The sequence below is a fragment of the Dromiciops gliroides genome, chromosome 2 (assembly GCF_019393635.1).
Source record: "Dromiciops gliroides isolate mDroGli1 chromosome 2, mDroGli1.pri, whole genome shotgun sequence".
Taxonomy (NCBI): Eukaryota; Metazoa; Chordata; class Mammalia; order Microbiotheria; family Microbiotheriidae; genus Dromiciops; species Dromiciops gliroides.
The window spans coordinates 115,116,915-115,140,064 of record NC_057862.1 but is presented as its reverse complement, the minus strand read 5'-3'; the positions used below and the strand labels follow the sequence as shown (position 1 = coordinate 115,140,064).

General features: G+C 38.5%; 1 protein-coding gene across 1 annotated transcript in view; it reads right to left on the bottom strand.

Annotated features, from left to right (window-relative positions):
• ADAMTSL3 (ADAMTS like 3) overlaps positions 1–23,150 on the bottom strand; it is a 584,778-nt gene that overhangs the window by 111,459 nt on the left and 450,169 nt on the right. Inside the window, exon 16 of the mRNA XM_043989606.1 lies at positions 12,678–12,967. Coding sequence (XP_043845541.1) covers positions 12,678–12,967 — 290 coding nt within the window. The remainder of the gene's footprint in view (positions 1–12,677; positions 12,968–23,150) is intronic.

Genomic DNA, 23,150 nt, shown 5'->3' with positions numbered 1-23,150 from the left:
TTGGAGTTAAAAAAATGCTGCTCTCCTAGATGAAATAAAAGGCCTTCTTTTAGAATTCCCTACTAAGGTATTTAGGGGATTCACTCACTGATTGGCACACTCTCCAGAGCTCTTAGAGGTCAAAGTTCCAGAGTAGCTATCTGAAGCAAACTATCTCCATGGTTCATTGGGTAGTCTCCCACATTACACAATTCCCACCTTATTCTTGTTTGGTTTTTTGTTTGTTTGTTTGTTTTTTGGCGGGGCAACAGGGGTTAAGTAACTTGCCCAGGGTCACACAGCTAGTAAGTGTCATGTGTCTGAGGCCAGATTTGAACTCAGGTCTTCCTGAATCCAGGCCCAGTGCTTTATCTGCTGTGCCACCTAGCTGCCCCCCAGCTTATTCTTAAGATACTTTTAATCAATGTTTGAATTGTAGCTTGGGGCCCTAGAAATGAAACTTGGAACCCAGAAGGCCACTTTTGGAGACTTCTCTATGACTCCCTCTTTGATTTATGTTTGTTTTCTCTCAGATGTTCCACTGGGCATTACACTCCACCTCATTGAGGTAGCGGGTGACACAGTGAATGGAGTGCTGGTCCTGGAGTCAAAAAGGCCCGAGTTCAAATTCCACCTCTGATAGTTACTACCTGTGGGACTGTGGGCAAGTGATTTAACCTTTGTTTGTCTTGGTTTCTTCTTCTGTGAAAATGGGGATAATGATAGCACCTACCTCCCAGGGTTGTTTTGAGGATAAAATGAGATAATGTTTGTAACACATTTTGCAAATCTTGAAGCACTATATAATTGGTAGCTATTATTATTCTGGCTTTCTTTGAGGGGTGTTCAATTTATCTCCTGTAAGCAACTGAGTCCATTCAGGTGGCTGAACTTAAAGTTAGTCTAGCATAAGACATGTCAAAAGAACATATAAGATGACTCACATTTGAATTTGATTAGTAAGGGAAAAGTTATTACATACACAATCTAAGATACTTCATAAGATTATTGATTTAGAGATTGGGAAGAAGGCTTCTTGGATTAACTGGGCACATGAAGTATTGGGGAAAATGCTCTGTTGCTTAACAGACTATAGACCCAAAAGTGGTAATCCTGTATTTCCATTCTCCCCTTAGGCTCTCTCATGGAAGACTAAAACCTTTTCAATTGAATGCCGGGAAAGGTTTTCTTTGTTTTAGACATTTATTTTGTCTATAAACAGTGGTAACCACAAGCCTTTGCTACTCTTGGTGTACTTATTAGAAATGCAGGTGGAAGGAAGCAACTAGAAGGGGATACATCCCCTGAGAAAAGATACAGAAATAGATTGAAGTGTTTTGCCAGAATCACTGTCTCTGACTGGGGACTTGTCACTAATAAAAGGATAAAGAGAATTTTAAAATCCTTTGATACTACTTCCTAGAGTGGAGAAGGAGAGTTTATACCAGGAAGCACATCTGGACAATGAGTTAATAACAGGGTGAGAAGCAAATAGGAGTACTTGAACAGCTGATCACCACACCACCATCCCACTGCTAAAAATTGGCAGCAGTATCATCCATAATCTATTCTACTCTTGTAACACTTATTTTTTTAAATGTATTGAAAAATTGATCTTAAGTGGCTTTTAAATTGTGTTTCTGTTTCTAATTTATTTCATGTGTATTTCATGCAGTCCATCTGCCCTTTCCATTTGCAACTTCACATTGACCATTTAAACTTCCACATATCGTACACTGGATACCAAGGTGGTAGAGATTAAATGCAAAGGCTTCATGTTTATTGCTGATGAGAACATATTGTCTTTAAAATGTCACTTAATCTGTTCCATTTCATATCTATTTGTTGTTTTACTTTGTCATCTATGAATACTTTCAGCTTAATTTGCTTCAGGCGGTCCATAGGTCCTTATCTGCTTTTCATATTTTTAGTTGCTCATCTCTATAATGTTTTACATTCCAATTTATACTCTAAAGTGATGTTTCTCTTGGCTTTCATGTCTCTCTGCTTATCAAGGTGATTCAGAAATATTTACTGGCTCGGGTGATTGCTGGGCTCTTTTGACCTCTTTGTTGTGAAGGTTATTTTCTATTAGTCAAACTCTTCTAAAAATAGTGAGAGTTAAAATATTTACTTTGGTACATTTCCCATCTTTCAGAGTAAACAAATTATTGAAAGAGGTTGAGTTGGAGCCACTGAAATCACACAATGTCTTCTTATCTTTATTTTTAATTTGGTGTTTATTTTCTCTCACTATGTCTGACTACACAGCAACAAAAAAATGATTCCCCTATCATACACAACTAGCTAATTCCTGTCAAGATACAATCAATTCCAGTTTTTATGCTATTTTAGTTTGGTGTTCTCTTCACTTCTGGCATCTTGAGCTCTCTCTTTGAAGAAAGTATTTGTGATCTACAGATGTAGCAGTCTAGAAGCCTGTGGCCTCTTTCAATCTTTGATCTAGAGCCATATTTTCCAGTATAGTCTTCCAGCATCCTCCCCTGTGTCCACCCTCACAGTAGTTATCAATGCAAATATTGACTTAGTTTAGAAGATCTCATCAAGTTGCAGAAATAGTTTTTCCCTACTTACTTATCCTTTGCAACAGGTGTTGGCATGTAGGCTGCAATTATCTTAACTATGGTCCTCAACACTTAAAATAACCACTGCAAAGAGAAATGATCAAATGTTTCATGAAAGGATGCTTCTTGTTGCTATTGGCTGCACATAATGAATCTAATTTAACAACTTCTTTATTAGCTTTTCTTAGGGAGAACCTATTGACCAACCTTATATTTGGCTGTAACTCTATGATTCTTGCTTTCCTTTATAGTGAAAATATCAATAAGGATATGGTTCAGTTTTTCTACTCAACTATCCATTCAGTGTTCATTGGATAAAGTACTCACATGTTGAGAATCAACAGTTAATTTTATATTTGTAGTCAGTACAAAATTAGCTGATTTTTTAGCATCCTCTGCTCCTTTCCCCAATACTCTGCCATCACTATGCAAGTGGAAAAGTCCTGCATAGGACAAAGTTTTATTTTCACATTTTAGACAAAATTTGTTGTTTTCCAGACATAACATTCCATCTCCCATCTCTCTGTGTGCCTTTACACTGTGTGCTCTCTCTCTCTCTCAGGCCTCGAATGGACTTTTTCCTCAATTCTGCCCCATAGAATTCCTAACTTCCTTCAAAGTTCAGCTCAAGTGTGATCTCCTAAAACATGTGGATCCCCCGGTTGCTAGTGCTTTCCACCTCAGAAATTAATATAAATATGCATTTCTATATGTATATATACATAGATATAAATATACATGTATAGACACATTCATATATATCTATACCTGTCTCTATAGACATATAGATGCACATATAAACATATTTACTTATCTGTACACGTTTATCTCCCAGGGGACTGGAGGTTCAATCAGAGGCAAGAACTGTTTCATTTTTGTTTTTGTTTGAGGTACCTCAGTACCTCACGCAGTGGTTGGCACATAATAAGTGAATGAGAAATGCTTGCAGAATGAATGAATTAAATGTATGAATAAGATAAAGATTTTAAACATGGGAATTAAAACAAAATTCTTGGAAACTGTTGGGTAAAAACTTTAAGAGTGAGAAGACACTTTGAAATATAAAAATGTATTCAATTTCACATGAAAGAGTCATGATCCTTTTTTTATGATGTGGTGGGTTTTTTAAATAAACACTTGTTATGTTTCAATCCAGCAGTTTTCCAATGAAGTAATGTTTAAAAGGGCAGATAATTATACATACACATAATATTTGTTTACAAAGGCCAACTCTTTCCTCTGACTTTTCTGTAATGCCCCTGCTGCCTTCATTAGCAATTTTAGAAGTTTAATGATAGCAAAACATAGTGCTAAATATAATACCAATTAATTACAAACCTTTAATAAAAACTGATCAACCTGATACATAAGAATAAATATTGTCACAACACACTAACTCTGGTTCCTGCATTTAAATGTAAAATTTCCCCAGGTCATTGGCACTATATAAGACTGTCTATATACATACATACACACATAAATATATATATATATGTGTGTGTGTGTGTGTGTGTGTGTGTGTGTGTGTGTGTGTGTACACACATCTTAATGATCTACTTCAAATCTTCTGTGGGATTAATCAAGCTTGTCAGAATTGTGTATAAAGTCAGAGTAAACAGACCCTCAGTAGTTTGATTTTAGTGCCTGGTTATCATACCTTCCATTTTCTTCCTTAGAGACCTTGATTACTTCTTAGTTCTCAGCTGAATTAGCTGAATTAAGTACTTGTTTTTATGCTCATTACTCTTTTCCCTGAGGAAACCTCAGAAAACACTTCACCAATGTCTCTTAATGGAGCTTTAAAGCACACATTTTATCACTGCCTCTACCTCAGGAAAATTAGTTAGCTCAAGACAGTCCCTGGTATTTCCTTCAAGACAACAGATATAGACACTCAGAAAATACTCCACAAAAAGACCAGAGGATAATCTAGTCCATGGGGCTAGACCAGCTGGCTCAAACCCCCAAAAAAACCATCCAGGAAGACACATCCAGATAGAGAGCCAAGGCTCTGCATGATTCTCAAGTCTAATGTAACATTTATACAGCATTATTATATGCCAAGCACTAAACACCACAAATGTTATCTCATTTGTTCTTCACAACCATCCAGGGAAGTAGGTGGTATTATTATCTTCATTTTACAGGTGAGGAAACTGAGACAGACAGAGGTTAAGTGACTTGCCCAGGGTCACACAGCTAATAAGTGTCTGAGGTCAAATTTGAACTCAAGTCTTCCTGACTCCAGGCCCAGTGTTCTAGCCTTTGCATAGTCTAGTTCTAGTTGCCCTTAAGAGCTAGAACATAACTCTCAGAATACCAGTGGGAAAGGACAAGCAATCTGAAACCAGTACAAGACTTTGCACTGGTACAACCTTTTTTGGGGGGGGGGGAACAATAAGGGCTAAGTGACTTGCCCAGGGTCACACAGGTAGTAAGTGTCAAGTTTCTGAGGCTGGATTTGAACTCAGGTCCTCCTGAATCCAGGGCTGGTGCTTTATCCACTGAGCTACCTAGCTGCCCCCTCTGTTACAACTTTTTTTTTTTTAAGTGAGGCAATTGGGGTTAAGTGACTTGCCCAGGGTCACACTGCTAGTAAGTGTTAAGTGTCTGAGGCCGAATTTGAACTCAGGTCCTCCTGACTCCAGGGCCGGTGCTCTATCCACTGCGCCACCTAGCTGCCCCTCTGTTACAACTTTTTATAGCATTTTTAAAATAGTAGTGAGACAAAAAAAATGACTCCAGTTTCACCACTGTAGAAAGCAGCCCCCAAGGGGCTTTCTCTTTCATTTCTCTTTCATTCTCTTTCATAGGCAGGTTGAGTCTCTTCAGCGATTACATAACGGGCAGGGCAACTGCCACTGTTTCTGTTTCCCTTCCATTTGTCCTGCCTTGCCCCAACACTTCTGCTCTCCAGAGGGTTTTCCTAGCAGCTCTGCTGATGACCTAGCCTAGCAGGTGGGCCTGCTTGGGACTTTATTGGACCTCTCTTTCTAGCCATGACATCTTCTCATTTTGACATCTAAGAATTTACTCTGTATGTTTCTTGTTTAACTCCATTAGAGTGCAGGCTCTTTGAGGATAGAACTGTAATTTTTTATTTTCTTCAGATCCTCAGCGCTTAGCATAATGACTAGAACAGAGTCAGGAATTAATAAATATTTGCTGACCAAGTTTAAAAATCGTGACATTTGGAACTTTATAAACCTCACAACCATGAACAATTTAAAACCTTTGATTATAGATGACAACAACTACCACTGATTAACACAACAGCTTATTTGGGGCAGAGAAAATGGTTTCTTAGGTTGATAACCAACTGCCACTATGGGCAGGTAAGCCCAAGAACCTTGGGAATGGGGGTGTCCTCTTTTTCCTCCGCCACATTTCTTGCTTCTAGCCAGTACCCTAACCCATTCATTATCCATGGAAACAATTACAGTGAAGAAGGGGGCAGCTGTACCCAGAGGATGCTAACCAACTTACAGCCAAGGGTCAGGCTAAGTGAAGCAGCAAGGCATCATGAGGGAGTAGAGAGGTGGCATGTGCCAGGAGAGTTAAGCCACTGGCACCACCTTGATGACTGCCTTTCTTCATACTCCAATAGACACAGGACCGTGAGCTGAACACCACTGGGAATAGCAGAGGAAGGAAAAGGAGGGAAGGGAACCAAAATAAGAATAAGCATTTATATAGAACCACCTATACTATGTGCCAGGGACTATATTAAACAGTTGTGTGTTGTTGTTTTTGGGGGTTTTTTGCGGGGCAATGGGGGTTAAGTGACTTTCTCAGGGTCACACAGCTAGTAAGTGTCAAGTGTCTGAGGCCAGATTTGAACTCAGGTACTCCTGAATCCAGGGCCGGTACTTTATCCACTGTGGCACCTAGCTGCTCCCCTTAAACAGGTTTTTTTTTAAAAGACAAGTATTATCTCATTTGATTCTCACAACAAATCTACAAGGTAGGTGCTATTATTTGCCCTATTTTACAGATGAGGAAACTGAGGCAAATAAAGGTTAAGTAACTTGTTCAGGGACACTAGTGTCTGAGGTCAAATTTGAACTCAGGTCTTTCTGACAACAGGACAAGCACTTTGCCACCAGCTATCTCTGGTGGAAGAATAGTAATATCCCCCAGATGACCAACCCTGCTTACAGCCTAGTCCCTGCTGCCATCACAGATCTACCTTCCTGGCCATCACCAACACCAAACAGTGAACAACTGCCACTGGGAGATAAGTAAACAAGTAAAGAGTGATGGAAATGATAGTCCTCTCCACACCCATCCTATAGTCATGGATACCTGTGGAGATGTCACCTGGCAACTATTTCTGCAGCTGCTGAAGCCTCACCTCCCCTTTCCCTAAAGAAAGATCTTGCCATCAAGGTCCTTGGTGCTGCCAAATGGCTCAGTGCTAGAAATGGATATGTTTCTATCAGTGGGAATGGCATTAAAGAAGAGATTCCAATTTGCTTCACCATTGCACCCTGAGGTAATACCATGGGGCATTTCCATTTGACTTATAGTTGAAATCTCCTAGGTAGGTTGTCTCCCCAATACAGGTGAGCTCTTTGTGCACAGAGACTGTCCGCTTTTCTACTTGTACTCCCAGCATTTAACACAGTCCTGTGCATATAGTAGGCTCTTAATAAATTCTTTTTCATTCATTTATTTAGTCATGAATATTCATTCATTCCTATCCAGAAACACAGAAAATCAGGACTGGGAGTGACCCTAGCCATCATTTAGTTCAACCCCCTCATTTTAAAGATGAGGAAAATGAAGTGCAGAGGCGTCAAGTAATTTGCTTTAGGTCACATAATGAGTAAGTGACACAGCCAGAATATGAAAGAAATTATCCTGAATTTAAGTCTAGGGATCATTTTTCCTTCCTATTCTGAAACATCTTAGTGAATATAAAAGTATTATTATTATTTTCACTTTTTCTCTAAAGTGAACAGCATGCACAATACCTGACTATATAGAATCTTAGAATTTAGAACTGGAAAGGATGTTAGAGAGGTCCCTTCATTTCAAAGGACAAGGAAGCCAAAGTCATTCAGTTAATAAAGTAATAAAGCTGGGCTCTGGACCCATATCTTCTGGCTTGAGACCTATTGCTCCTTCCACAAAATCACAGTGCTTTCTTCTCTAGTCTTTGTATTAATATCACTAATTGCCTCCTGTCCCAATTGTGAAAGATTGGATTCAACATTATTCTAAGCATAGGCATGCTTGCCCTCCGTGCTGCTCATTAGTGCAGGTTCACTACTTTGAATGTGTGTATTACCTCTAGGCCCCAGTGAAGCCTCTATGAGGTCTTTGTAAATTTTTGGACATTCTTGCTACAAACCAAATAAACTGCCTTCAATATCTGGGATCCTTCAAAATCAGGCTATAGTCTTCTAATCGTCTGACACCTGACCTAATCATGTTTCAAATGTATTAAATGTCCTTGCATGTAATATGCTTAACAGTCAGACAGGATGTACTACATCTTGAATGCCAGAATTCTCATTGGCATCAGTAGGTACCATAATCCAAGTGGTTTATTTCAGGAAGGCTCTGTTGTAAAATTGTTTTGACTAAGTCTGCAAAGATCTGAGTGGTGTGTGTGTGTGTGTGTGTGTGTGTGTGTGTGTGTGTGTGTGCGCATGCATGCATACAGATGCACACGCGCTGAGCAGGTGTGGGGGAGTGTTTTGACCTTCCAAGAGCCATGGCCTAGTGTTCAACTGTTTGGCTATATAGTCTCTAAAAAAATCAACAATGAAATGAATAACAGGTCATCCTTAAATAGTACTTTATAATCGACAAAACCCTTTCCTCACAACAGCCATGTAAACTGAATAATCCAAGCCTTATTATTCTCATTTTATAAATGAAGAAACTAAAGCCCACCGAGGTTCAGTGATTTGCCTACAGTTACATGGCAAGTTGGAACCTTAGTCTTCTGATTTCCAGAGCAGCATTGCCACCTGAATTCTATGGGCAGTAAGGAATGAATGAGAATAAGGGACGGAAGGAGATATTCCTCCTCCTCTCCCTGCATGGATCCAATAGTTTTTACAAGTTTAGTGGTCACTAAAATGCAAAGAGGATCTACAAGGATGTATGATGTCTTATTCAGATTTTTCTACAATAGAAAGATAAAGGGACAGCTGGAAGCTGAAGAAAAATAGAATTCCATCTATAATCTAACAGGCCCAATCATGGAAACCTTAAGTACTTCACTTAAATCCCTGGGGCTTTGGTTTCTTAAATCAGAAAAAAATAATGATGACAATCCAGGGTATATATAGTGCAAAAACGTGGGATTTCAAACACTGGTTCTACAACTTGCTATGTTTGTGATCTTTGCCAAGTCACTTGTCCTTCTGGAGCCTCAGTGTTCTCTGCTATAAAATGAGGACATTGGATTAAATGATTTTTAAGGTTCCTCCTAGCTCTAAATCTGATTATCCTGATGTATGCTATCTTGAATGAAAGGAGGGTTTTAAAATTTATTATCAATTTATTTTACAAGTTAAAAGCATCCATTAAGGGGGGGGGTGTTCTTTATTAGGTGCCATATAGGATACAAAGGGAGGATGAAGCAGTCTTCTCCCTAAAATATAGGCAAGGTGATGAGCCATTTGCAAATAGAAATGACAATACAAGGCAGTTTGATATAAGTGATCCAGATGACGTGCTACAGGAATGTAAAGGAAAGAAGGATTTCAGGGCCAAGTCCCTCTCCTTTATTGGGAATTTATAAATTGTCTGGCAATGGGCCTCCACACTGCTCCCAATGTAGTGTAGAGATACTCATGCTCTACCAGAAGATGGAAAAGACTGTCCATGATAAGTTTTGGATGAAGGAATAAACTTTTTATGGAAAAGCTGGTCTTGGGAGAATGTAGCAGCCCCCAATGAGAGAGATTGTGAAATGATCAGGGCCCCAGAGGAATCAGCAAGGAAGTGGCTGCAAAGAGATGTCTCGGGCCAAGGCAATCTTGGAGAAGGGGGTGATGGAGCAGTTTCTACAAGTATGCCCTAGCCAGGCCCACAAGCCAGTCCATGTGGCACGGGTCCCAGACTCCTAAAGAGGCTACGCCCATCGTCTGGATGGGTACTTATTAGCTGAGGGAACTCATGCGAGGTGAGGTAAGGACACTTAATCTGAGACAGAGGCTTTCTTCTATATAGGAGGGAATGCTTTGTAGGGTCCCTAAGGGAAAGAGGTACATTCTAAATATTGGGGACCTCTTATGCAAGGAGCAGATGCAGGAGGTGGACTGCAGTGTGCAGAGAAGAGATAGCGAGCCAGTCTGACTAGAGCAGAGAAGAGAGTGTGTGAGCGGAGTTAAATTCACTAGTTCTGGGCATGTGGCTGGGAGCCAGACTGCAGAGGGTTTTAAAGATTAGGCTGAGGATTTAATATTTTATCCTTCATGCAATAAACATCAAAAATTGTGTAGTAGATAGGTTGACATGTTTGTCAGTTTGACAGCTGTATCAAAGATGGAGTGGAAGGGGACAGTAAAAAGAGTGGAAATGGATATTTTAACTGTAGCAGAATAGGGAGAGAACCTGTCTCAGTCATGTAGTGCCCACTCTAGGACCATTCACATTCACATACTACACATGGAATAATGGTAGACATCCAAGGTCAACTACTCCCTGGAGACAATGTTTTGTAGAATATTACGGTCCCTTAGCTTATTTGCATAGAATTGTTTTATAATAATTTCTAATAAAATGTGATAAAATAATTTGTTATAAAGCTTTCCATCCCTCTCTTATTCCCCAAAGTCCTTGAGGCCAAGCCCTCTTTCCTATCTATCTTTACATTCCTAGCACCTCACACAGTATCTTACACATAGTAGACATTTACAAATTTGAATGACATGGCTTGTGGAGACATTATTCCCAACACTGGTTCTCAAAGGACTCAAACTTCTCCATGCCATTTCTTGTACACACAGATTCATAAGCTAGGAGCTAAAAGCAATATTATCCCAAGAAAATGAGAAAATGACGTACATTGATGAGAAAATAACATACAAGAAAATGATATACCTCAGTGGTGATGCAAAGTTGTAAGCTTGCTTAATTAATCAATCAAATACTTTTCATGGAAAGTGGTTATTTAATTATATTCTGCCCTGTATTCAACAGTTGTGATAACCTATTTCTTAAAGTGCTTTTCCTTTCTAGAAAATTTAAAATACATTTTAACAGAATGGAGTTAAGCAGTGATCCTATTACACAGATATTTTCAATTAGTTTATAATCTTCTTGTGAATTAGAGAATTTTTGAATTCTACCTTTCAACTTTTCTAGATGCCTTCATCTTGTGACAGTCATTTTACTAGAACTGATCAAGAGTGTCTACCTCTTTAGTCTTCCTTCTCCTATTAGCATGGCAAATTTCATTTGAGTTATGAATCCTTCTTTATTATAGCATTGGTATAATACCTTGATACTTAGATGGGGCCATGATTTCATGGGTGAGGGCAGCCTCTTTACTCCTGCTGCTCCCAATACTCACATGCTACCTTCTTCTATGCAATTCTTGTCCATGTTATTTTTTTCATAAATCCTTCATCAAGAATCTACTTAATGCAATAGAGGTATTTGAATAATTCTTTTCATAATATTAATAGTATATTTATATTTAATAATTAATAACACTCACAAAAGAGAACACTGTCATTTACAAGGACCTTTTCTTTTGAAGATACTAATATGTCATCAGTCTGCACATCTGTTATTTCTCATTCTAGTTACATGAACAATAGCTCAGTTGAAGAGAATAAGGTCTTCCTTGATGTCCCTAACTTATTTAATTTCAAAGATACTTCTGCTAAAAGGTGTTGTATTTTGCAATTATAACAGGCAAACAGAGACAAAAATAGGTTTTGAATGCAGGGAGGAAGAGCTTAGCAGACTCTTAATTTTTTAAAAAGAAATTGCCATAGAGTCTTTGCCATAAGCAAAATGAAATTCTGCTGAGAGCCATATGCATCCTGCAAGATACAGATTCGACTCCCCTGGCTTATCTGTTCTGGAAGTTGAAGACAGAATGTGTCTGGTTCTTAATCTTTGCAGGAAGATGAGTAGACAGATAAGATTAACTTGTGGTTACCACACTAGCATGAGAAATTTACTCAAACTTTTGAATGTGTCAATGCTGAAAAGACTAAATGATGTGCCCTCATCAATTTTGTTGGGTTGTACATATATGAGGCATGTACAGGCTTATAGGTTAGAACAAAATCTCAAGGATTACAGGCAATGGGGTTGACTTTTTAAAAAATTCTTAATTTATAGTCATTATTTCTTCTCCATAGGAAACATGACTTTTACCCATGAATGTTAAGAGTAGAAAATTACATTTCTTTGAGAATGACTTTTTATTACAACTGCCAACCCTTTCCAGATGAAAGCTCTCTATTGTCCAGAAGTCATGCTACTCAAAATTCAAACTAGTAGAGAAGAAAGTCAATTTTTGGAGGATGACCTTGTAATACTAGTAGTACTTGTAGTCCTAGGTTAAAATTTATTATAAAGAAGGAGGTTTTGCTTCATCCAATCAGGCCCTTCAAGGAATCTCTAAAATCCATGGCTGGACTGCTGGAAATCTAAGGTGCATGCAGTTCCTGAAATGGACTCCTGCAGAAATTCTCCTCAGGCTGCAAAAGCTACCTTGCCCCTCTCGCATTTTTTTTCAAGGTGGTCCCTAGTTAGCTCCATCATTTTACAAAAGAAGAAATGTTGGTGCAGAGAAGTGACATGATTTACCAAGCTCACAAATTTACTAAAGGGCAGAGTCAAAGGGACTTTGCCCTTTTCCACATTTCCTTTCCTCCTTTCCCTATATGCACCACTCCTGCTGACTACATTGTTAGGCCAAGAGAACACAGGTATCTCTTCCTCTCTGTATTACCTGCTGTGGGTAAGAGATTTAACAGGCAGAATATTTTACCAATTATCTCTTAGGTCATCAGCAGGATTTCTTTCAATACCATTCTAATTTACAAAGTTGAGTTAACCAAGTCATTTTTTGCATGGCTTTGGCCACCCAAGAAATAAGCACCATAGAAAAAGAAGAAAAGTGTCAAATACCTCCCAAGCATGTAGCTGAGCAAGGAGTAAAACCAACATACTCCCAATCATAAATCATTTCACTGTCCTTTTCATGCCGAGAGAAATCTAGTCCACGTGCCGCAGGGACTTCATCACATGCTTCAAGGAGGCAGGGTCGTTCTGTGGATGGCTTAGGGCTTTCACACTCTTCCTCAGGAAGTTCTGTTTCTGTCTGAGTGAATGTAAGCAGGACCCGACATTTGACCTCTCTGACTTGGATACCTGGTCCACAGGTGGTGCTGCAGGGTGACCAAGGCTCAGGAATAAACCTACAGAAATCAAGAGGCATGCCAAAAAAAAAAAAAAAAGAGGCAAATGGAGGTTCAATCAAAACATGTAGGAAAACTGCCGAAATGCCTTTAATATACAGAATAAGGAAAAATGAGTAGAAAGACATAGCCAGCTTCATTTAATAGACTTCCTCTCAATCTGTCTGGCCAATGATTTGCTATATTTAACCACAGTACTGACATCACATTAGCAGCAGGGCAGCTTGGAAGAAGTCTTTTCCATCAGAGAAAATGGACATTTGATTACTGAAGCTCTGTTTTATAGCCCTTTAAAATAAATCTTTATGATGCTTTACTTTAAGATTTAATAATAATAGACAATAATATAGCACTTTCCTTCTTCTCTCTTCACCTTCTAACTTCCTCCAAACCTCAGCCTTTTCTCCAAGAAGCTTTTCCCAGTTCTCTTTAATCTTAGTGCCCTCACTCGGAAATTATCTCATTTGCTCATTTGTGGATCCTGTGTGTATCTAGTTCCTAAGCTTTCTCTCTCACTGGACTGTGAGCTCCTTGAGAGTAGTAATAGTTTTTTCTTTCTTTGTATCCCATGCTTATTTAGCCAGTGCCTGACTGGTAATAGGCATTGCATTAATGCTTGTTGCCTGACATGTTCTCACAGAGAAAAGAGGATTCAAAAAACCATTTTACTAAAATATTCTAATAATTAGAATTTAAGTGATGATGGAATCTCTCTCTCTCTCTCTCTCTCTCTCTCTCTCTCTCTCTCTCTCTCTCTCTCTCTCTCTCTCTCTCCCCCCGCCCTCCCTCCCTCCCTCTCCCTTTGTCTTGCAGTAGACAAGGGTATAAAGTCTCTGAATATTTTTTTGGTCCTTTAAAAACAGCTGTATACTCTGGCTGAATAAATTATTTGTTATTTTATCAGGATTTTCTCCATCAGGCCTTAGAACAATGAACTTTTAAAATCCACACAACAGGTAGAATCAAGCTATTTTATAAGACACAAAAATACACCTAAGTTGGTCATGATAGTCGAAAATTCACAGTAATAAGATAATAGAGTTCCTCAGAGAGGTCACCAACACTTCAGAAATGACTGTCTAAATTTTCTTTAGCAGTCAAAATTGTCTTTTTTCTCTAATCAAAGGAGGATCACTGCAATAATGCCAAAAAATAAACATCAATAAAAGAAATCATATGAAGTAGGGATGGGGGTGGGGAATGCAAGGAAGGAGAAACTAAGGCCTAAACCTGAAAAAAGCCAATGGTCAAAACAGGTTTTTTTTAAATGGAAAAAAATCACTGAAGAAGTGGTAGAGAAAGCACAGGCTTAACTATTTGTAAACTAGGTTATTGTTGTTCAGGGCATCCTGCTAAAGATTAGAGGCAAGGCACAAAACACTTGCCTGGGAATAAGAACACCTGAGTTTTAGCCCTGCCATCTATTAACTGAGGGAGCTTGGGTAAGTCATGTTGACTTTCTGAACCTCAGTTTATCCTTTTGTAAAATGAAGAGCATGACTAGATGCTAAGTCCCCTTTTATTTCTAAGTATCTGTGATTCTGTGACTTTAATGCAACCTAAAAGAAACAAAGTTTATGTTGCTTTAAGGACTATTGCTGACCTGAGAGGCTAATGATGTATGAAAGTAGTGACCATAAGCTCTTTTCTAGGACTGGTCTATCTGCCAAATAGTCTCCTGCATCTAGCCTGCCTTAGGAAGAGACTCTTCCAGGAAGAAGAAATTCTCCATCCAAAGACTAGCCAACAATTCAGAGCAAGTAAGAGCTAAGCCTCTGGGCTGCATCCCAAAACAGTGATGAGAAAAAGCCATCATCAAAACATAGATACAGTGATACCATTATTAACAAAAGATATGTATTTCAATGATGAACTGTTATCATACACTTCACTTCTAGAGATGGAAATAATATTGGAAGAAGAGAGGTACATTCTACGACATGGATTCCCATCCCACAGTGTCTTAGCCAACCATTCCTTTCCTTTTTAAATCAATCAACCAACCAACAAACATTTCTTAAGCACCCACTATTTCCCAGACACTGTTGTAGGACCAAGAGATACAGAGACAAAGAATGTAACATTTTTTAATTCATGGAGTTCATATCCTACTGGGAGACACAATATATACATATATAAGAATATACAAAATAAATGCATTGTAGTTAGGGAGGCAGAACACTTTCAGTTGAGGAATCAGGCAAGGCTTCATGTAGAAGGCAGTTCTTGAATTGTATCTTAAAGGAAGAGCAGGCCTTTATGAGTGGAATATAAGGAGAGGGTACATCCCAGGCATGGAGGCTGGGTTCATTCAGTACAAAGGCACTGAGATGGGAGGTTATATATTATGTTTAAGGAACAGAGAGAAGACCAGTTTGACTAGAGTGAATCATGGAACATCTGAGTTATGAAGGAACCTTTTAAATTGGAGAATTTAGAGTGTGGGAAGGGCAGTTATATATAATGAGGTTAAAAAGCTAGGTTGTGACCAAGTTCTGAAGAGCTTTAAAAGACAAAAATAGGAATTTATAGTTTATCCTAGAGACAACAGAGAACTACTGGAGTTATCTAAGTATGGGGAGTGACATGGTCAGATCTGAGATTAAGAAAAATAAAAATCTCTCCCAAAAGAGGTGGCTGTGGCTCCCTACTGCTCCCAACCTATGTGAGGGAGTTCTCACCTCTCCTATAATAATCCTGCTTAGAGACACACTCATAAACAGGGTAACCTCACAGGTAATACCTACTATGAGTCTAGTTAAATGGGGCTGTGCATGCCCCCATGGTGCAACTCTTACCTGAACTCAAGGTTCTCAACCTGTTCTGGGTCACTGAGTCTTTTTTTAGTAGTTTGGGGAAGCCTATGGATGCCTTCTCAGAATAATGTGTATGTTTTAAAAATTCATGATTTAAAGAAATGCTAAATTTCAGTAAGAGATAAGTGAAAATAAAGATGCAATTATTTTTCCCATGCAAATTTATAGACTCCCTGAAATCCATCCATAGACCACATTGGTAGGGGTGTATGTGTCCATGAACCATAGGTTAAGTGTTCCTACTTTTGCTGGGCTTAGGACTAATCTCCCCTCAAGAATTCTATACCCCATGCCATGCTACTACTTTTCTTTTGTCAACCACGGTTACCAGTGAGCCAGAATTGAGGATTCCAGAACTTTCCTGGTCCCTTCTGAGCTTAGGTTACCTTAGTTCAAAGAAGGGTTGCTCCCAGACAATTTTCTAATAGAAGTATCACTGTATCATTACTATTACTGTTAGTTACTTAATTCAACAAAAGACCTGGTATTTGAGAAGAAGGACTGCGTGACAGTCTATTGACTCTGTTTGGAGAATCTTGTCAAGTTCTTCCTAGAATTTCTTTACTTCTTCACCCGCTCCCACAGATGTTGGCACAGAAACTACAAATACCTTCATGGTGGTCTTTTTTAGTCCATTCATCATGCACCCCGCCAAATAAGATGATCAAGTGTCTTGTTAAATGATATTTCATGTTGTTTTTGGCAACAAACTGTTTGCCTTGCCCAGAAGAATCTTTAAGCCATCCTTCTATTTAACGGTGACTTCTTTATGTCTTCAGGTTTCATTTACAGCAAGAACATCAATATAAATGTAATTCTGTTTCTCCAGTATTATATCAACTCTTTTCACATTAGATGAGGATCTCACATTTAGAATAGCCTCATTTAAATAAGTATTTTTAGGAAATCTGAAAAAACGAAGTGATTCCTTTAAAAAAAAAGACCAGGTCTCATCTCACCCAGGATTGGCAGTATAAGGTCTACTCATGGGTCTGGTATTGCTTGGATTGACAGGAGAATTTTTACCTGCTCTGCTTCTGACCTGGACTAGTTTGTCCCTCCTTAGCCAGCACAGTGGCCTTCTGCTATGACTTAGTACAGACACTTGATCAGCTATGGACCATATTGCAACTTAGAATTCCCAAGCTCCAGATATCCACCAGTCTCAGTCTCCATGGTAGCAAAGATTACTAATGGGTACAACCATACCAATCTAACTATGTGATTCTCAGCATCCTGCCCCTTTTACTGCCACAACCCTTTTGCTATTAAAGTAAAGGTAAATAACATGGGATTATGGTGTGTTATAGTGGTGGAAGCAGTGCAAGAAGAGCAGACAGGATACTAGCTTTGGACTCAAATGATTAGGGGTACAGAAGACTTGTTAGCAACAGTCTAACAGATGGGATTATGTAGAAAGCCCAAACAAAATACTGATTTTTCATCCACAAGAAAATTCAAATCAGTATGGCACAGGGGAAAAAAATACTAGTCAAAGTGAGAAGACTGGGAATCAAATCCCAAGTGTTTACGATCTGTGTGACCTTGGATAAAATCATTAAACCTCCTATAAAATGGCCTATAAAATGGGGACATAATGCTTGCACTAAAATTCCTGTCTCCAACACTCATTGTATGACTCTGAACTCAACCTCTCCTAGCCAGAGTTTCTTAATCTACAAATTAAAGAATTAATGCTGCTGCTTAGGGTTATTGAGAGAGAAAAACAAAATCACTTTGTAAACCCTGAAGCATCATCATTATTATAAAATTTATGAGTACAAGTAAATTAATTTTTTGTCAAGTCTATATAATTTGTGAAATAGTTCTCTGAATTTTTAGAGTTAAACAAGTCCCTACACCTATTATCCTAAGAGTTTATACAGGCTGAAAAAAAGTGGTCTATTTGGTTCAAGTGTGATAGCAGCATACCAGAAATCAGACCTGTTGTTGTATATAGCCAAATGAATTCTTTGGAGCATCCAAAAATAATTTATGGTGCATTCTTCTGAAGCCTTTTATTCCTTGGTTTGGAAGGAAAGACTGAAGTGTACCGCAGATTTATTAATCAACTCAAAAATCATAAGCAGTTTTCTTTGACTTATAGCAGACCTATACTGCAATTAGAGTTTCCTGTTTAACACTGGTATCTGCTTTCAAATCCCAAATGGCAAAATGAAAAAAATTGCAAATGACATTTAAAAGTCCCAACCTATGATTGTCAAGGCCAGTTGTATTAACTGGTTGTTTACTAACATCACTGTCACCAAGTTACAATTGAATTTGATATGCCTTGCCTTTATAGTGGGATGGGGCAGGGATTCTCTTTAAATAAGATTTCTATAATTTAAAAACAATGTATTTAAGAATATTATCTTGCTATGTTACCCAATGTCATTTAGAAAAGGACTCATGCTGATTCCTGATGGAATTTAGTTCCAGGAAAATGTTTCTCTGCAGATAAATTTTTTTGCTCTCTTTTGCTGGAAAATGAAAATTTTGTAATATGATCTGTTTCCCTTTTTAGCCCATCAAAAATTGAGTCAAATTCAGGGCTTAATTATAATAATCAAATTATCTCTATTATATGGTAGTCTCTACTCTTTCTGTGTTCTTCAGGTGGTCCCTCTACTGTTTCTGTCCCTAACTGTCCTAGCTTAACAATATTTTTTAACTAATTGTTGTTCAATAGATTTTTAGTTATATTCGACTCTTCATGACTGCAATTTGTGGTTTTCTTGGCAAAGATACTGGAGTATCTTGCCATTTATTTCCTTATCCAACTTATTTTACAGATGAAGAAACTGAGGCAAATAAGGTTGAATGCCTTGCCCGGGGTCACACAGCTGGTGTCTAAGGCTGGATTTGAACTCTGGAAGAGTCCAGCACTTAGTCTATTGTACCACCTAGCTGTCCTATTTTAAATAACAGGCTGCCTCAAATCCTTTTGGTAGAAGGTAGAATAAAAACATTACATAAATAACTATTACAGCCATGCAAGAGCCTTTTAATGGAGGTGGCTTCGGCACCATATGTTTTAGCCTGGGCTTGGGTGGGGAAATTCTTGAGTCTGGAGAGTCATTGATTACTTAGAACCGTAGGGAGCTGACTGAGGCACTGCGACATTAAGGTCCAGGCCCACAGTGACATACACAGCTAGGATGCTAGAAGCAAACCTTGAACTGATCCTGTTCTAACCTTGCACTCTCATCTCCCAGTTCATTCGTGATGAGGTTCCTATGTAGTCTCTCAGTTCCCATGGGCCTTAGTTCCTCCTTTGTACCCACATCCTCAGTAAAGGGGTTTGCTGTTCTCTACTTTAGTTCTTCAGTGGCTGGGTTCCTTCTTGGCCCCTGACCCCTTTTCTCCCTGTGATTGAGAACCTGACACCTGTTGCTAGATTATCTCAACTGACTTGTTTGCTTGCATTGCTACTGACTACCTGCCACACCTGTACTTAGATCGACATTCTGAACCCTGGAATTGGCTTAGCCATTTGACATTCTACCTGTCCCCTCTCTGATCTCCCAGTTTCGTATCTATTTTCAAATGAACACTGCTACATGCCTTGATAAATGAATGTCTTGTTCCTTTATTCAGGCTCCCAGCCCTTTCAACTCTGTAGGTCAGCTTGGACTCAAAGTTCAAGCCTTCTGTGGTCTGGTTCATCCTGCTGCTGCTTAAGCACCAATCTGGACCAAAATGACCCTGGCAACCCATAGTTTTACACCTGCCTGGCTCTCTGCAGGATGCAACAACTCTTCAGTAACTCCTTTCCAGTTCAAATATGCTTTGAACAAATGACTTTCCTGTGAACACCAGTCATGATTCCTTTCTAAGTTATATCCATTCCATACTGTTTCTCCAATTCTACTCAGTAGGCGAGGTGCTGCAAAGCTTGTTTTATTTCCCACTCTGAGCACATGCTTCTCCTGCTAGCATTCCAGCCCTCTTTCCTTGCAATCCTAAAACCTTGCTGATTGGAATCTGTGTTTCTTTGTCTTTCTTTGTTCCTATCCTATGGCAGGTAGGCTTTTATCCTCCCCTTTCCACCTATTCCTTGATGGTCAGAATTCCTTCAACACTGTAAATTTATTCTTTCTGGCTCTGGTACAGTTCTCCTTTCTCTCCAACCCCTGGATTTTTGGTATGTAAACTGTCAATAGGAGCAACATCTGCTTCTCTGTATCTCCTCTCTTATTTCAACAGGCTGACAAAATGAAGATGCTGATTCAGAAGCAGGAGGACTTAACCTGATGACCACATATCAATGACAGGATATTTTTTATTCTTGTTATAGCTTAGAATTGTGCTTTCAGCTTTCTCAGGAGGCTAAGACTACCCCGCCCCCAAACTTTGGGATTTTCCTCTGATTAAGTTAGATAAAACATCACGGAATATTGGAGTATAAGGCGACCTTACTGGTCACAGAATCTCAGGACTAGAAGCAACCCCAGAGTTACTGAGTCCATCTTGTTGATACTTAAACTTAAAATCCACTTAAAGAGAAATCTCCTATATAATATTTATTAAAATAACTATATTAATAGTAGCAAACATTTATATAAAACACACTATGTGCCAGGCACTTGTGCCAAGTGCCTTACAAATATCTGATTTGATTCTCACTACAACTCTGGGAGGTAGGTGCTATTATTTATCCCAGTTTTTTACATGAGGAAACTGAGGCAAACGAAGGTTAAGTGACTTTCCCAGCATCACATAGCTGGTAAGTTTATGAGGCCAGATCTGAATGAGGGTTTCCTGATTTCACCCACTGCTCTATCCACTGAGCAACCTAGCGGTCCTCTAACAAGTGATTACGTGGTCTCAGCTGGAAGGTTCTCAATGAAAATAAGACACTGAGAGATAAAATGCTGTAGCCAGGATTACATGGCTAGTTAGGAACAAAGCCCATACCACAATCCAAGTCTCTGCACTAGAACCCTTTGCTGTCTCTCTCATTGCTTATTTATTACAAATGGCAGCAGAGAAAGGAATGAATACTTTGGTAGTGGAAATAAAATAATAAAATGATAAAAGATTTTATTGATGAACCCTAGTTATATTTAGAAGCAAGCATAAGAGGGGCAAAAAGAGGTGTCCATACTAATAGGAGTGGCTATGAAAAGTCGGGAAAAAATTAAAGCAGCAGAAAAAAAAAGTTGAATTAGTGAAGGCTTATAAAATAATTCTCTTCCAACAACAACAATGGTAATAACGGTTCACTGTCCTCAGAACAACTTTATGTGGTGCATAGTAGTATTATTACTATTCTGACCATTTAAAATATAAGGAATACAAGCATGGCATAAGTACATAAATATGATCAATGTATGTAATAATTCCATGGATTATATGAGGGCTCAGGTACCAAATGGTATACTCATCAATCAATATGCCCCTGACATTACCTATGAGGATAAACCACAAAGGGTATATAGCTTTTGAGAGGAGAGTGTACATTGCATGATATCTTCTGTTTCAGTTTGAGACACATGAAGAAACCCCTCGTTGATGTCTCCCACTCAACTGCAGTGTGAGTTATTCTAGCCTTCACTTTGCCTTCCACATAAGTATTAGGAACAGGGGCCTAGGATGAGGTGGTGACAGATTTCCTTCTCAATCCCCAAATGTCAACACCAACTGAACAGTTCTTGTATCCCAGCAGTTGCCGGGAAAGGAGGTGGCATTCTGCTAGCCATCTGTTTATTCTGCAAGTAATAAAAGTGAAAAAAATGTTTCTAAACTTTTTTAGGGCTCAATGTAAACTCTAGCCTCCATTTGAACAATAAAAAGTTCTAAAAAGAAGTCATCCACACACATTTCAACAGAGACAGTGAACTAGGCAGTGAAACTGACAACCATGGCTACTAATCAAAATCTTATCACAGTCCAAGTAGAACATAGACACCGACAACCAAACTTGGTTCCAAAGGAAACAGATGCACTTCTATGAACCTTCACCCTGGCACATAATGCTCACTAAAACTGTATGTGTGCATCATGGCTCAGAGAGGTTTTTTAGCATTCTTGCAAGGATAGCAGGATTTAGAGCTAAACGACACCTTAGAAATCACCTAGTCACAGAATCACAGGGAAAGGACATCAGAACTCATGAAGCTCAAGCCGTACCTGTATAGGAAGCCCCTCTATAATATCTCCAATAAGGGATGGTTTGGCCAGCATTTGAAAAACTCATTTACAAATGGGGAAATTGGCACCCAGAGAAGGCAAGAAGGCAACTGTCTGTGATTTAGTAGATAAGTTCCAGCGAGTTTCTAGAGACACACAGAGGTTAATTTACTTGCCTAAGATGATACAGCTGATAAGTGTCAGAGGTAGGATATGAATTCAAGTCTTCCTGATTCTAAGGCCAGTATTGTTGTGATCATGTAATTCTGCCTTATACAAATACACAGGCATTAAGTGTACTTTCTAAAATTGTTATTTTTTAATTAACAGAGATCAATTTTCTTTCCCTCCCACCTCTCCCCATTAAAATAAAAAATAAATTCTTTATAATGTATATGCATGGTCACATAAAAATGTCCTCATTAGCCATATACATATATATATACATATGTAATATATATGCATGCATATGTTCATATGTACATGTAAGCATAGATGTATCTCTCATTCTTCACCCTGATTCCATCATTTTTATGTCAGGAAGTAGATAGCATGGATCATCGTCAGTTCTCTGGAATAATAGCTATTGTGCCAATCATCATTCTTATAGCTTTCAAAGTTGTTTGTCTTTGCAAGATTGTTATCATAATAGTTTTCCTAGTTCTTTTCATTTCTTTCTCAGTTTATAACATCTTCAAAAGTGTTCCTTTAAAAAATATTGATGTTATAGCATAAACTGCTCTTCTGGCTCTGTTTACTTTATTCTGCTTTGGTTCACACAAGTCTTTGTGTGTCCCTTTGAAATCATCTACTTCCCTATTTCTTACAGAGTAACACAATCTGTTTGACCATTCCTCAACTGATTAGCATCTCCTTAGTTTCCAGGTTTTTATCACCAAAAACATATAGGACATCATATTCTGACTTTGATCTCTACTGAGTATATGTCTAACAGTGGTATAACTAGGTCAAAGGGTATTTAGTGGTTAGTAATGTTTTGTGATTCAAAATTTCTTTTCAGAATGGTTATACCCATTTCTAGGTTCACCAATAGTGCATCAATGTGTCTATTTCCCCACAATCCCTTCAGAACTTATTTTCCTTTTTTTTTGGCATCTTTGTCAAAATGATATGAGGCAGAACCTTGAAATTGCTTTATTTTTCATTTCTCTAAATGTTAGTGATTTGAAGCATTTTGGTTTTTTTCCCTTGAGAAGTGCCTAAGTACATTT